We start from the raw sequence: 14,378 nt of genomic DNA on the forward strand, positions 1-14,378 counted from the left end.
TGTATATATGATTTTTTATTTGCTGTCCACAAATACCTGTACATAATCAGGATGCTGCCCCTGATATTTCATCCAACAATAGCCTACTTTATAAGAGGCTGACGTTGGATCAAAGATCATGGGCGGCACAGTTTGTTAAGGCTAATTAAAGTATGGACATGGGTGCACTTATTGAAGAAAGGAAGTGTAGTTATCGATTCCCCATTTTTTAGATGTTATATTATATTATTAATTTATGTATCTATATATATGTGAGATGCCCTTCTCCTATATGGCACCATAATCCAAATATAAGTCTCTCTCTCTCTTCTTCGTGCATCTATGTCTAATTTGCTTCTTATTGACAAGAAAATGAGTTGTCTGAGGAGACCTAACTCTTACACAAAGATAGAGGATGAAGACCCAGATGAGCTAAACCACCGGCGAGCGCAGTTCCTGATCAACAAAATATTGGAGAAAGCCGATTCTCGGAGAAAACAGCCACGTCTAAGAGTGAGAATATGCAAATTGAAGATTAAAATTGGGAAGCGAATTAAGAAGTTGAGGAGGAGCATTCAGTTCGCTGTTTCTGCAGCTAGGGCCGGCATGTACCAGCCGGTTATGGAGCAACTGAAGCTATGGAGGAGCGCGTTGCAGGGAGACCACAATTTTCATCTTTTGATTGGTTAAGCATGGTGGGAAACAAGTATACAACATATTATGTTTTACAATCCAAATTTCTATATAAGTTTGAAGTTATTACAATGTTATCGCTAGATTATGATATTTTTGTGCATTATATTGTGGTTATCGGTCAAGATGAGGTAATATTTCAACTGTGAGACTTCTAATAGTTTTAATTTCATCACAACAGGAATCAGAGAAGCTTGAGAGGTAAGGCCTTGTGACTCTCTACTTAAAAATTGCTTGAAGAGAAAATTTTATGGTTGAAGGTTGCTATATTAAAATAAGGGTGCCGCCAGTAATGCTTTCGATGTCAAAATACTATATTGGCACAACGGGCCTAAGTTAACTTCACTGCATGCTTGGCTATCTCTGAAGTTAAATAATGTCATTTGAAAATAATAATAATTTTAGAAGTGACATGGTCGCGTTAGGTTGGGTTCTTCAAAGCTTCTCATCCACCAAACTTTAGAGTGGGTGAAGGGGGCGGAACAGAATCCCTTGGGGCTCTCTTCTCTCTGCAGCATAAATCCAAGCCAAATGTCGCCTGAGAGTCGGAAATTAGAGAACTGATGGAACGGTTCCTCTAGATCATGGATTGAGTGGCTGGTTAATTCCTCTATCTCTTCCTATCATGTTAGACATTCAGCTAATAGTGAGGCCAATAGTCTAGCCAGGGACCGATTGGGGCAACTTTTCCAATCTTCTTTGTATTCTATTACTTTGCATGGTTAGGTTAATATAATTCCAACAGAAGTAAACTTACTATGGAAATATTTAGAGGTTCTATTTTTTCCCTCTACTTTGCATTTGTAGGGTTCATTCTTATTTTAGGCCCGTGGAGTTTTATTTATTTTCTTGGTGGACAACTTCAGGTGTCGTCATTTTTTGCATAGCACATGAAATTGAGGCCATACCATCTCTACCTAGAACTATCGTATTACTTGTTTAAACTCTACAAGAAAATGACATGGGGTGGCATGCTCGATGCACCAGCTCATGCAAAAGTATATGCTTTTATGATTAAATTTTTATGAGGTAGAAATAGAGACAGAGCTTTAAAATGTATATTTAATTAGTAGTTGTAGAAGAACTTACGTTTATAAGATATTTAATAGCTACAAAAGAAATTCACATTCATAGAGTATTCAATAGGTAAAAAGAAACATCACGTTTATAAGGTTTTATATAGCCTTTGGTGCACCCAAGTTTTCCCATCATACATAAGTAGAGTTTTTATAGCTACGGAGGACGGACATAAGGCTTGTTTAGGAAAAAAAACAAAAAAACAAAAAAAAGTAAAAAAGGGACCGCCCAACAGTATTGGATGACCTAAACCATTCATTAGTTGGGCATGGAATGGAAAGGTTGTGCCCTAAAACTCTTGTACATTGGATGATCCTAACCCTCCGATCTGTGAGGTTTCTATACATGTCGTCCATTTTAAACCTCCTCAAATTGGAGGGTGAAGATCATCCTATGGAGAAAATTTTCAGCACATGGCCAATCTATGTCGGGGCTTAATAAATGACTGGTTTAGATCACCCGATAATGTGGGTCCAAGTGCATTTTTTGTGCGTACGTCCTCTCTTCTTTGCTGGGCCAGCCCCCTCTAGTGTGTCTATGACTACTCTTTTACACTGAAAGGGGTGCCCCGGGGAAGAAAAAGGGGTGAATATATCATTTCCAGTTGTACGCTACATACGCATGCACTTCGGTCCACCGTCCACCGAGTATTGAAGTATATATGGATGGGATTTGATAGGCAATTTTGCAGAAAGGCATTGCGCTACTGACTTTTGCATTCGAGAACTGCCACCTCAGATGAATGATTTAATAAGACAAAATCCAATAAAAAGTGAGCTTGGGTGGCTGTTCTCTCATGCAAAAGTCAGCCGCTAAATGGCTTTCGGCCAAAGAGAAAAGTGTCTCTGAGCAGGGAGCACTGCACAGAAACACTTTTCTCTTCCGCCAAATTGCCTAGAAAATCCTAATAGATACTTTAAGGAAGATACCAAGCAAAGTATCCGCTCGAGCAATATGGCAGAAGCTAAATCCAAAAGATACCAAACAGAGTAACTAAATCCCACCATCATAATTCATACCCTGTTCAAAGCATATATAGCTAGATGAATAATGAAGCAGAGAGAGAGAGAGAGACTAAATCCCACCGTCTACTCCTGTTTGAAGTATGTTGCCGACAATTGCTAGCCAACAACCAGATGAGTCTGTTTAGAAGCGGGCAGTGTTGAGTATTGACCAGTAAAGCCAGTTCCCCAACTACCCCTCTAAGTTTGTGGGCAGACCTCTCTCTCAGAATAAGCACGCATCCTGTCGTTGACGATTTCACACACAAATCTCTTTCTATACTACTTTAATAGGCGGCAGTCTTAAATGACAAAATGACCCTTAACGTTGGGTACTTTAGTTACTAAAAAGGGGATTTGCTAGCCACCATTGCAAAAGCTACTTCGTGGTCCTGAGCTTTGCAAGTGACGACAGCCGCATATGTTGACTTTTACTTTATTCATTTAATTCATCTGACATGTCTGTCATCACTTGAAAGGATGCGAAAGTTCGGAACCCGAACAGGTGTGGCTCTTTGGCTTAAAGTCTTGGGTATGCTCCTCAGAGACGAGAGTTCGAATCCCCCTGGGCTTACCCGATGCGCGTGGTTTATGGGTGATTGTGCGCATCCGGAGGGAATTAGTCCCACTCTACAAAGTGGGGTGAGGACACCCTATGTCATAAAAAAAAAAAAAAAAAAAAAGATGTGAAAGTGGCTTAGCAAATCCCATAAGAAAAGATACTTATATAAAATTAACTACTTTGAAGTTTGAAGTTATAAAAGGAAGAAAATGACAAAAAAATAAAAATAAAGAAGCTGGTTCTAATAATTTTGTTAACGTAGAAAAAAGTAAATGAAAAATCACCCACAATATCATGGTAGGCTTACAAATGGTGGGCTTGAAAGGATATTTATGTCTACTGACTCTACTCTATGGTTCTTGGTAGCAAATTATTAAGGAAAGTGATGGGAAATTCTTAGAGTCCGTTAGGCAAATTCTTCACGGGCCTTTAATTGCTAACAAGTGTGTGAATTTATGTTAAAAATTCATTTTTCACTGGAAAAAAAAACTAAATAAAAAGTTTCCCTACATTCAAGCTGTTTGGATGAAGGGAAAAAATTCAATGAAAATAAATATATCATGAAAAAAGAAATTGCCGGGTCCATCGGGAAAGAGATTTTCTTATAAATGGGAAAAAATTTGGATTCTTGAAAAAATATTCCATCGAAAATGAGTCAGCCAAACACTGGAACTCACTTATCCAGGAAAAAAAAATTCTAAAAGTTTTTTTTTCTTTTTCAAATAGATACAAACAGCCAAATATTTCTAGGAGGCGTGGCCCTCTCAAGTACTTTTTTTTTTTTTTTTTTGTTTTTGGGGGTGACGTAGGGTGTCCCCACCCCTTTTGGAAGTAGGACTATTCCCTACGGATGCATGTAATAGCCTGTAAACCACGTGCATCGGGTAAGCCCGGGTGGGATTCGATCACATGTCTCCAGGAAGCAAACCCGAGACTTATGCCGAAGAGCCACACCCGTCCGGTGCTATCCCCCGCCCAGACTAGCCGGCGTGGCCCGCTCAAGTACTGCCACAGTGCAACTGGTATAGATTAAAGTATGTTGACACTTCATTTTCTCAACGTAGAGCATGTGTCAACGTCATAATTTAGGTGTTTTCGTCTCATTTTCCTGACAAGATGACGTTAATCCAGCTAAAGGTTCCGTTTCCACCATTATTTCATACCAAACCTCACCTCGCATGCAACCTACGATCACCATATGTCCTACCATTACAAGCCTTTCAAGCCTGCAACAACCCTTTTTTTTATAAAAATAAAGGGATCTGATACATGCACGACTAGGTTTTGATAATGGCACGAATGACCTTGTTCTGGACATATCTAATTGGCTGATGAGAATTTTTTCGGAATTCTAATAGCTTTAATTTGACAGCTGGTTAAAGTAGTATGAAACAAGGTAATTCGTCCCGTTATAAAAATAGTGGTGCCGATATCCGTAGCCAGAATAAAATGTATATGTACACATGGATCTAGAATGCAAGAACAGCTCTCTCTGTGTGTGTGTAACAAATGAGCTACCTAAGGAGACCTTACTCTTACTCAAATATTGAGGATGAAGACCCAGAAGAGCGACTCCATCGACGAGCACAATTCCTGATTGCTAGAGTATTAGAGCAAGCCGATTCTAGGAGAAGACAACCATCTATAAGAGTGAGAATATTCAGATTGACGGTCAAGATCGGAAGGAGATTGAGGAGGCTGAGGAAGAGTATCAAGTTCACCGTCTCAGTTGCCAAGGTAGGCGTGTGGCGACCAGTTATGGGCCAAATGAAGCTCTGGAAGTGGGCTCTTCGCGGCAGGGAGGCTATGGTTAGCCTTCCTCCTTTGTTTTGCTGAGTTTCAGTGGAAAAAAAATTAATCAACAAAATCAGTTGTTAGACTTGTCTAAATTTTCGTAATTTTGGAATTTTCAGCATGTTTTGATTTTGTTTGGATTGAAGCTCGCTATTAGTTGCCGTTGTTGTTTTTTTTTATATTATTATGTTTGAAGAGACTATATGAGTTCGTAGTACAATGAGGATGGCCCGGTATTACATAGTGGGTCTCACCTTTAATTGATCTAACTGTCCAATTGATAGCCTTTGGTCTGGATCTCCTTTGGCCCACGCTAATCATGCAATCCTAAAAATCTAAGTATATACACAGGGTCAAAAATACATATTGGCAATGGTTGGATGTTAGGCTCAGATGAGTGATGGGCTTCAAACGTACTCTAGCCGGATTTGCAAAACCGTGGGGGTCTAATAAGTGGCATATTTGTCCTTAATTTTATTTTCAGTTTTCATTTTCAAGTAATTTTCAATTGCCCATATATATGAGGATGATGTATTGGAATTTTTTTTAGCTATTGAGTCCGTGCATATTTCTTCTTCCCCGACTCTCTTCTTCCTTCCTACGCCTCTCCCTCTTTCTCTCTCTTCCCCTTCTTTCCCTTCCTCTCTTTCTCTCTCTCTTTCTTCCCTTTCTCTTCCTCATCCTACACCAATGAGTCTTTGAAGTTGAACTGGCCCACATTATTTGTGGGCATTTTAAATCAAATAAATCACTGGTGGGCATTAACGGAAAAAAGAGGTGGCGTTTTCAGCTCCAAAAGAAGAAAAAAATTATCTCATCGTTCCAGATTTTCCATAGTCACGGTGCAAAGTTGAAGAGAACCCTCCCTCCCTCTCTCATGGAAGAGGAGACCCAAACCAAAACAGAGGGTATTTCCAACAGAAAAAGACAAGGGACTCCTTCAAACTGTTGAAAAAGTATCCAGCATTTTATGTATTTATTCTATTAAGGAAAAATTGCTGGGGGAGACCAAAATACGAGAATTGCCAACGGGGGACACTCTTTTGAAATATTATAAAGGGGGGTGAAAACGAGGTTATCAAGTCTCAGAAGGGGTTATCAAGTACGTAAATAGTGAAAACCTAACCAAAATAGCCCTGGGTTATCAAGTCTAGAAAGGGGTAATGAGGTCTAAAAAGGGATTATCAAGTACGTAAATAGGGATTATCAAGTTCATAAAGACTTGATAACCCCTGCTTAGACTTGATCACCCTTGTGAGACTCAATAACCCTGATGAGAACTTGATATCGAGTTGTTAAATCATATTTAGACCTGTTAACCACTTGATAACACCTATTTAGACTTGATAACCCCTAGGGGCATGTTGGTCAAGTTTTCCCGCAAATTCCGTTTTCGACCCCCATTTATAATTTTTCAAAAGAGTGTCCCGGCCCCATTGGCAATTCTCATATTTTGGTGTCCCCCATTTGCAATTTTTCCTCCTATTAAACCATAAATCTTGGAATTTTTTTTTTTGGGGATATTAAATAGCTACAAAAGAAATTCACATTCATAAGATATTTATAAGATATTTAATAGCTACAAAAGAAATTCACATTCATAAAGTATTCAATAGTTAAAAAGAAACATCACGTTTATAAGGTTTTATATAGCCTTTGGTGCACCCAAGTTTTCCCATCATACATAAGTAGAGTTTTTATAGCTACGGAGGACGGATATAATGCTTGTTTAGGAAAAAAAACAAAAAAACAAAAAAAAGTAAAAAAGGGACCGCCCAACAGTATTGGATGACCTAAACCATTCATTAGTTGGGCATGGAATGAAAAGGTTGTGCCCTAAAACTCTTGTACATTGGATGATCCTAACCCTCCGATCTGTGAGGTTTCTATACATGTCGTCCATTTTAAACCTCCTCAAATTGGAGGGTGAGGATCGTCCTATAGAGAACATTTTTAGCACATGGCCAATCTATGTCGGGGCTTAATAAATGACTGGTTTAGATCACCCGATAATGTGGGTCCAAGTGCATTTTTTGTGCGTACGTCCTTTCTTCTTCGCTGGGCCAGCCCCCTCTAGTGTGGACTACTCTTTTACACTGAAAGGGGTGCCCCGGGGAAGAAAAAGGGGTGAATATATCATTTCCAGTTGTACGCTACATACGCATGCACTTCGGTCCACCGTCCACCGAGTATTGAAGTATATATGGATGGGATTTGATAGGCAATTTTGCAGAAAGGCATTGCGCTACTGACTTTTGCATTCGAGAACTGCCACCTCAGATGAATAATTTAATAAGACAAAATCCAATAAAAAGTGAGCCTGGGTGGCTGTTCTCTCATGCAAAAGTCAGCCGCTAAATGGCTTTCGGCCAAAGAGAAAAGTGTCTCTGAGCAGGGTGCACTGCACAGAAACACTTTTCTCTTCCGCCAAATTGCCTAGAAAATCCTAATAGATACTTTAAGGAAGATACCAAGCAAAGTATCCGCTCGAGCAATATGGCAGAAGCTAAATCCAAAAGATACCAAACAGAGTAACTAAATCCCACCATCATAATTCATACCCTGTTCAAAGCATATATAGCTAGATGAATAATGAAGCAGAGAGAGAGAGAGACTAAATCCCACCGTCTACTCCTGTTTGAAGTATGTTGCCGACAATTGCTAGCCAACAACCAGATGGGTCTGTTTAGAAGCGGGCAGTGTTGAGTATTGACCAGTAAAGCCAGTTCCCCAACTACCCCTCTAAGTTTGTGGGCAGACCTCTCTCTCAGAATAAGCACCCATCCTGTCGTTGACGATTTCACACACAAATCCCTTTCTATACTACTTTAATAGGCGGCAGTCTTCAATGACAAAATGACCCTTAACGTTGGGTACTTGAGTCAGCCAAACATTGGAACTCACTTATCCAGGAAAAAAAAATTCTAAAAGTTTTTTTTTCTTTTTCAAATAGATACAAACAGCCAAATATTTCTAGGAGGCGTGGCCCTCTCAAGTACTTTTTTTTTTTTTTTTTTGTGGTGACGTAAGGTGTCCCTACCCCCTTTGGAAGTAGGACTATTCCCTACATATGCACGCAATAGCCTGTAAACCACGTGCATCGGGTAAGCCCGGGTGGGATTCGATCACACGTCTCCAGGGAGCAAACCCGAGACCTATGCCGAAGAGCCACACCCATCGGGGCTATCCCCCCGACTAGCCGGCGTGGCCCGCTCAAGTACTGCCACAGTGCAACTGGTATAGATTAAAGTATGTTGACACTTCATTTTCTCAACGTAGAGCATGTGTCAACGTCTAAATTTAGGTGTTTTCGTCTCATTTTCCTTACAAGATGACGTTAATCCAGCTAAAGGTTCCGTTTCCACCATTATTTCATACCAAACCTCACCTCGCATGCAACGTACGATCACCATATGTCCTACCATTACAAGCCTTTCAAGCCTGCAACAACCCTTTTTTTTTTAATAAAAATAAAGGGATCCGATACATGCACTACTAGGTTTTGATAATGGCACGAATGACCTTGTTCTGGACATATCTAATTGGCTGATGAGATTTTTTTCGGAATTCTAATAGCTTTAATTTGACAGCTGGTTAAAGTAGTGTGAAACAAGGTAATTCGTCCCGTTATAAAAATAGTGGTGCCGATATCCGTATCCAAAATAAAATGTATATGAACACATGGATCTAGAATGCAAGAACAGCTCTCTCTCTCTCTCTCTCTCTCTCTCTCTCTCTCTCTCTCTCTCTCTCTCTCTGTAACAAATGAGCTACCTAAGGAGACCTTACTCTTACTCAAAGATTGAGGATGAAGACCCAGAAGAGCGAATCCATCGACGAGCACAATTCCTGATTGCTAGAGTATTAGAGCAAGCCGATTCTAGGAGAAGACAACCATCTATAAGAGTGAGAATATTCAGATTGACGGTCAAGATCGGAAGGAGATTGAGGAGGCTGAGGAAGAGTATCCAGTTCACCGTCCCAGTTGCCAAGGTAGGCGTGTGGCGACCAGTTATGGGCCAAATGAGCTCTGGAAGTGGGCTCTTCGCGGCAGGGAGGCTATGGTTAGCCTTCCTCCTTTGTTTTGCTGAGGGGGCAAAAAGTAATCAACAAAATCAGTTGTTAGACTTGTCTAAATTTTAGTAATTTTGGAATTTTCAGCATGTTTTGATTTTGTTTGGATTGAAGCTCGCTATTAGTTGCCGTTGTTGTTGTTTTTTTTTATATTATTATGTTTGAAGAGACTATATGAGTTCGTAGTACAATGAGGATGGCCCGGTATTACATAGTGGGTCTCACCTTTAATTGATCTAACTGTCCAATTGATAGCCTTTGGTCTGGATCTCCTCTGGCCCACGCTAATCATGCAATCCTAAAAATCTAAGTATATACACAGGGTCAAAAATACATATTGGCAACGGTTGGATGTTAGGCTCAGATGAGTGATGGGCTTCAAACGTACTCTAGGCGGATTTGAAAAACCGTGGGGGTCTAATAAGTGGCATATTTGTCCTTAATTTTATTTTCAGTTTTCATTTTCAAGTAATTTTCAATTGCCCATATATATGAGGATGATGTATATTGGAATTTTTTTTAGCTATTGAGTCCGTGAAATCTTCTTCCCCGACTCTCTTCTTCCTTCCTAGGCCTCGCCCTCTTTCTCTCTCTTCCCCTTCTTTCCCTTCCTCTCTTTCTCTCTCTCTCTTCCCTTTCTCTTCCTCATCCTACATCAATGAGTCTTTGAAGTTGAACTGGCCCACATTATTTGTGTTAGACCTAAAATCGGTAACAGGTACAGCAGTGGCGTAAGAACTGAGAGCGAGTGACGAGGGAGGTTGAGTATGAGTCCTGTGGTGAGTGCTTAGTCCTGCACAAGGCAAGCGAGGTCAGAAGACCAGACCGGGTTTTACTCCGGACAGGCCCTTCGACACTCAAGTCAGTATGAGCAGGAGTGAAGGGGAGATGTCTTAAGAGTTTAGGGAGAGAAGGGATTTTCGCATTACCCATTAGTCTGAGCTTTAGTCCCCTATTTATAAGGAAAATCTGTTGAGGTGTCCTGGACAGGTGTCCAGGACAGGTGGCGGCCTGTGAGAGGCTGGATCTCACCTACTCTGAACAGGTGGCAGCCTGTGAGAGGCTGAGTCTCACCTACTCTGGGACAGGTGGCAGCCTGTGAGAGGCTGGGTCTCACCTACTCTGGGACAGGTGGCAGCCTGTGAGAGGCTGGGTCTCACCTACTCTGGGACAGGTGGCAGCCTGTGAGAGGCTGGGTCTCACCTACTCTGGGACAGGTGGCAGCCTGTGAGAGGCTGGGTCTCACCTACCCTGGGACAGGTGGCAGCCTGTGAAAGGCTGGTGTTTTCACACCCCATCAGTTGCCCCCCAGTTTTCCAAGTCATTGAAGGACTTGGGAAAGTGTGATCAGTCGTTTTTCTGGATGGGGAGACGTTGTTCGGGGGTGAATCGAAGAATTTAGCACGGAGTCCGGAGTTCGCAGTCCGGATTTCGGAGTTCGCAGTCCGGAGTACGGAGTTCGCAGTCCGGCGTACGGCTTCAACCGGACTGGCTCCTGGCGCATTACAGAGTACATTATATCCAGTCCGGAGTTCGCAGTTCGGCGTCCGGAGTTGGGAGTTCGCAGTCCGGAGTACGGCTTCAACCGGACTGGCTCCTGGCGCATTACAGAATACATTATATCCAGTCCGGAGTTCGCAGTACGGCGTCCGCAGTCCGCAGTCCGGATTACGGCATCAACCGGACTGGCTCCTGGCGCTTTACGGAATACATTATATTCAGTCCGGAGTTCGCAGTTCGGAGTCCGGAGTTGGGAGTCCGGAGTACGGCTTCAACCGGACTGGGTTCTGATGCTTCATAGAACGCGTTATATCCAGTACGGTTTTTTCCGGACTGAATTTTGTCTTCTAGCGGCCAGTTCGGTGAGGACCGGACTGATTTTTGTCGTCTTGTGAGAACGCGTTATATCCAGTACGGTTTTTTCCGGACTGAATTTTGTCTTCTAGCGGCCAGTACGGTGCGGACCGGACTGATATTTGTCGTCTTGTGAGAACGCGTTATATCCAGTACGGTTTTTTCCGGACTGAATTTTGTCTTCTAGCGGCCAGTACGGTGCGGACCGGACTGATTTTTGTCGTCTTGTGAGAACGCGTTATATCCAGTACGGTTTTTTCCGGACTGAATTTTGTCTTCTAGCGGCCAGTTCGGTGTGGACCGGACTGATTTTTGTCGTCTTGTGAGAACGCGTTATATCCAGTACGGTTTTTTCCGGACTGAATGCCGAGTGCGGAGTGCGGAGATCCATCTTTGGGACGTGAATGTTTACGCGCGTGCTTGATCGTATTGATGGTGGGAGAATGTGTCCGTCATAAATAGGGGACACGTGGCGTAATCCGGATGGCCTCGAGATGCGTGCATCGCATTTATTGCCCCACCGCCTCTGAAAAACTATATAAGGAGGTTTACCCCCCTTCACTTTTTACTTTTTACTTTTCATCTCTTTTTTTTCTCTTCTTGCTCTGGGAGTTTCCACTTCTCAGTTCGCAGCTCGCAGTCCACAGATTGCAGATCGCAGTTCGCAGCTCGTAGCTCGCAGTCGCGTTCCAAGATCTTTTAGAGCTCCACTCACCGGTATTCCTCTCAGCCCTTCCTTTTACTATGTCTGGTAGTACTTCCAATTCCGAGTCCGGTACGGGGTCCTCCACTAGCAGTATTTCGGAGTTTAGGATGCCTCAGGAGCCTGTAGTGGCTAGTCCGTCTGATAGGATAGACCTTGTAGATAGTGACGACGGAGGGGATAGGGATGAAGTGTTCTTAGATCTGAATGCCACTCCACCCTTGACTGGCAGTCTCCCGCAAGCAGGAGGGAGTGTTGAGAGCGACGTTAATGAAGCGTCCACAACATTCCTTCCTGGCCGGGCGGTGGAGGTGATCGCTAGAGCGCGGATGGATGCCGATCCAAAATACAACTTGCGAGCTCTAGTCGAGGAGAACTACCTCACCAGGTCTATGCTGGGAGATATCAGGGATAAATACTGTGTGCCCCCGAGATTTGAACTGAGGGCAGCTATAGAGGGAGACAGAGCCTGCAACGAGAGCCAGGATCTCTGTATTTATGAGGAGTCACTGAGGGCAGGACTCCGATTTCCGTTGCACCCCTTTTTCTCAGCGGTGCTACGATACTACGGACTAGCCCCGGCCCAGGTAGCTCCGAACTCATGGAGATTATTAGTTGGGTTTTTATACCTCGTCCACGGTCGGTTAGAGAGGAGTGTGACTTTGTCACTGTTCCGTGCTTGTGCACACCTGAAGAAGCATAAAGAAGGGGGCTGGATCTACATTAGCCAGCGCCCTGAACGGAAGATAATCACTGGCATTCCTTCGTCGATTCACTCGTGGAAGAATAGATTCTTCTATGTTGTGGATCAGGAGGCCAGTGAGCCCTGGTCCGTCCCTCTAGTGTGGGACACTCCAGATACCTCAAAACTAAGTCGAAAGCCGCTCCTCGAAGGTGAGGACAGGATAACATTCGCCTTGATGCGGAAGGAGATCGAGCAATCGGGCCTCATCCGTTGTAAGGAGTTTTCTGAAGAGGCGATTCTGGTCGGGCTGGGCGTGAGTGCCGCGACTCCAGAACGTATGTAGCTAGACTTGTCTATGCAATCTGTTTATTTTTTATATACTTGCTTCTGACCGTTGGCTGCTCATTTGTCTTGCAGAGATGAAGAAACAATCAACCGTCGAGAAAATCAGGCAGGGGGCTCAACCGCGGGCACAAGAAGGTGCTCAACAGGCGCAGCAGGAGCGCCAGAAGAGAAAGGCGACTGTGCTGGGGAGTCCGGCCCCGTCACAGGGCACTCCTCCCCCATCCCAGAGGCCCAAGACTAAGGTGAAGCTAATAGGCCCCTTTGCTCAGGGCGGTGGCTCTTCTAAGTCCGGTGGTGCTTCTACCGGAGCCGGTTCTGGGGCTCGCCCTCCTACGGGGATTAGTGAGCACGTCTTTCGACCCAATTGGGCCGTTCTGAAGGATGACACTGCCTTAGGCGAGAGCCGGGTAGCAACAGAGCTTATGAGCAAGTGTTTGCTGCAGAAGGACAAGCAACAGGTCCTTTACGAGCCGCCAGCTACAGGAGAGGAGGCTGTGTTGTCCTCCGCTTACCAGGTAAGGAAGTAGTGCTTCGATTTGCTACTTTCTGCCCATTTCTTCCTTTCATCATACTGATGCCTGTTTCTTTCTGTTCTTTCTTCAGATCTTGCTATACTATAATGACCTCAAGGAGAAGAGTAAGAGCTTCTCCCAAGCCATTACTGCATCTGAAGAGGTGAACGGAAAGTTGGCCGCTGAGGTGCAGGAGCTTCAAACGAGCATCGGGCGAATAGAGGAGGAGAGGAGGTTGTTAAAAGAAGATCTGGCCGCAGAGAAGAGGAAACTGGCCAAGGCTGCTGAAGCCATGGAGGCTCAAAGAGGAAGAGCTACTGACAGGCAGGAGAAGGCAGTGAAAGAGGCCACAGAGGCAAAGGAGGCTGAACTTTTCAGCCTGTCGAGCGAGGCTTACAGTCTTGGATACTACGACTGCCTCCAGGAGCTCCAGGCCTGCAATCCAAATCTATTGATGCAGAACATGACTCTCCCTGCCAGGCCGAAGATTACTGATGAGGAGCCAGATACTCCTGCTGATACTCCTGCTGACATCACCTCTCTTCCAGATGCTTAGATTTTTTTTTTTTTTTGTTTTTGTTTTGACCTCTTTTTGTAATGGTCCTTGAGACCCTACAGCTTTTACCAGCATGTTTAAAGTGAATTTTGTAATGGCCCTCGAGGCCCCACATATTCTGATCAATGAAATCACATTTGTCTGTCTCTGATTCTTCTCAACTGAGTGATTTGCTTGACTTTGTCTTTTTATTTTGATAACCTGTGAATGAGGCCGTTGATGGTCGAATTGTGACGAACTGGTCTTTTAACAAGTACCCAAGTTTTGTGAACTGGATTTCCAGTGAGTACCCAAGTTTTGTGAACTGGGTTTCCAGGAAGTACCCAAGTTTTGTGAACTGGGTTTCCAGTGAGTACCCAAGTTTTGTGAACTGGGTTTCCAGTAAGTACCAAAGTTTTGTGAACTGGGTTTCCAGTGCGTACCCAAGTTTAAGAACTGGGTTTCCAATGAGTACCCAAGTTTTGTGAACTGGGTTTCCAATGAGTACCCAAGTTTTGTGAACTGGGTTTCCAGTGAGTACCCAAGTTTTGTGAACTGGGTTTC

General features: G+C 43.4%; 3 protein-coding genes across 3 annotated transcripts; all 3 read left to right on the forward strand.

The window, feature by feature from the left end:
* The first annotated feature begins 289 nt into the window (after positions 1-289).
* On the forward strand, positions 290-815 carry LOC143882609 (uncharacterized). The gene has a single exon (XM_077386074.1). It carries the CDS (start codon positions 322-324, stop codon positions 667-669), a length of 348 nt encoding a protein of 115 aa, XP_077242189.1. The 5' UTR covers positions 290-321; the 3' UTR covers positions 670-815.
* A 3,953-nt stretch (positions 816-4,768) lies between these two features.
* On the forward strand, positions 4,769-5,370 carry LOC143882610 (uncharacterized). The gene has a single exon (XM_077386075.1). It carries the CDS (start codon positions 4,822-4,824, stop codon positions 5,146-5,148), a length of 327 nt encoding a protein of 108 aa, XP_077242190.1. The 5' UTR covers positions 4,769-4,821; the 3' UTR covers positions 5,149-5,370.
* A 7,276-nt stretch (positions 5,371-12,646) lies between these two features.
* On the forward strand, positions 12,647-13,902 carry LOC143882611 (uncharacterized). Its single transcript, XM_077386077.1, has 2 exons — positions 12,647-13,282; positions 13,371-13,902. The coding sequence occupies exons 1-2, from the start codon at positions 12,842-12,844 to the stop codon at positions 13,833-13,835; spliced, it is 906 nt and encodes a 301-aa protein (XP_077242192.1). The 5' UTR covers positions 12,647-12,841; the 3' UTR covers positions 13,836-13,902.
* Positions 13,903-14,378: the final 476 nt, after the last annotated feature.

This window comes from Tasmannia lanceolata, unplaced genomic scaffold (assembly GCF_043159265.1).
Source record: "Tasmannia lanceolata isolate RefF3 unplaced genomic scaffold, GAP_Taslan_0.1 ptg000008l, whole genome shotgun sequence".
NCBI lineage: Eukaryota > Viridiplantae > Streptophyta > Magnoliopsida > Canellales > Winteraceae > Tasmannia > Tasmannia lanceolata.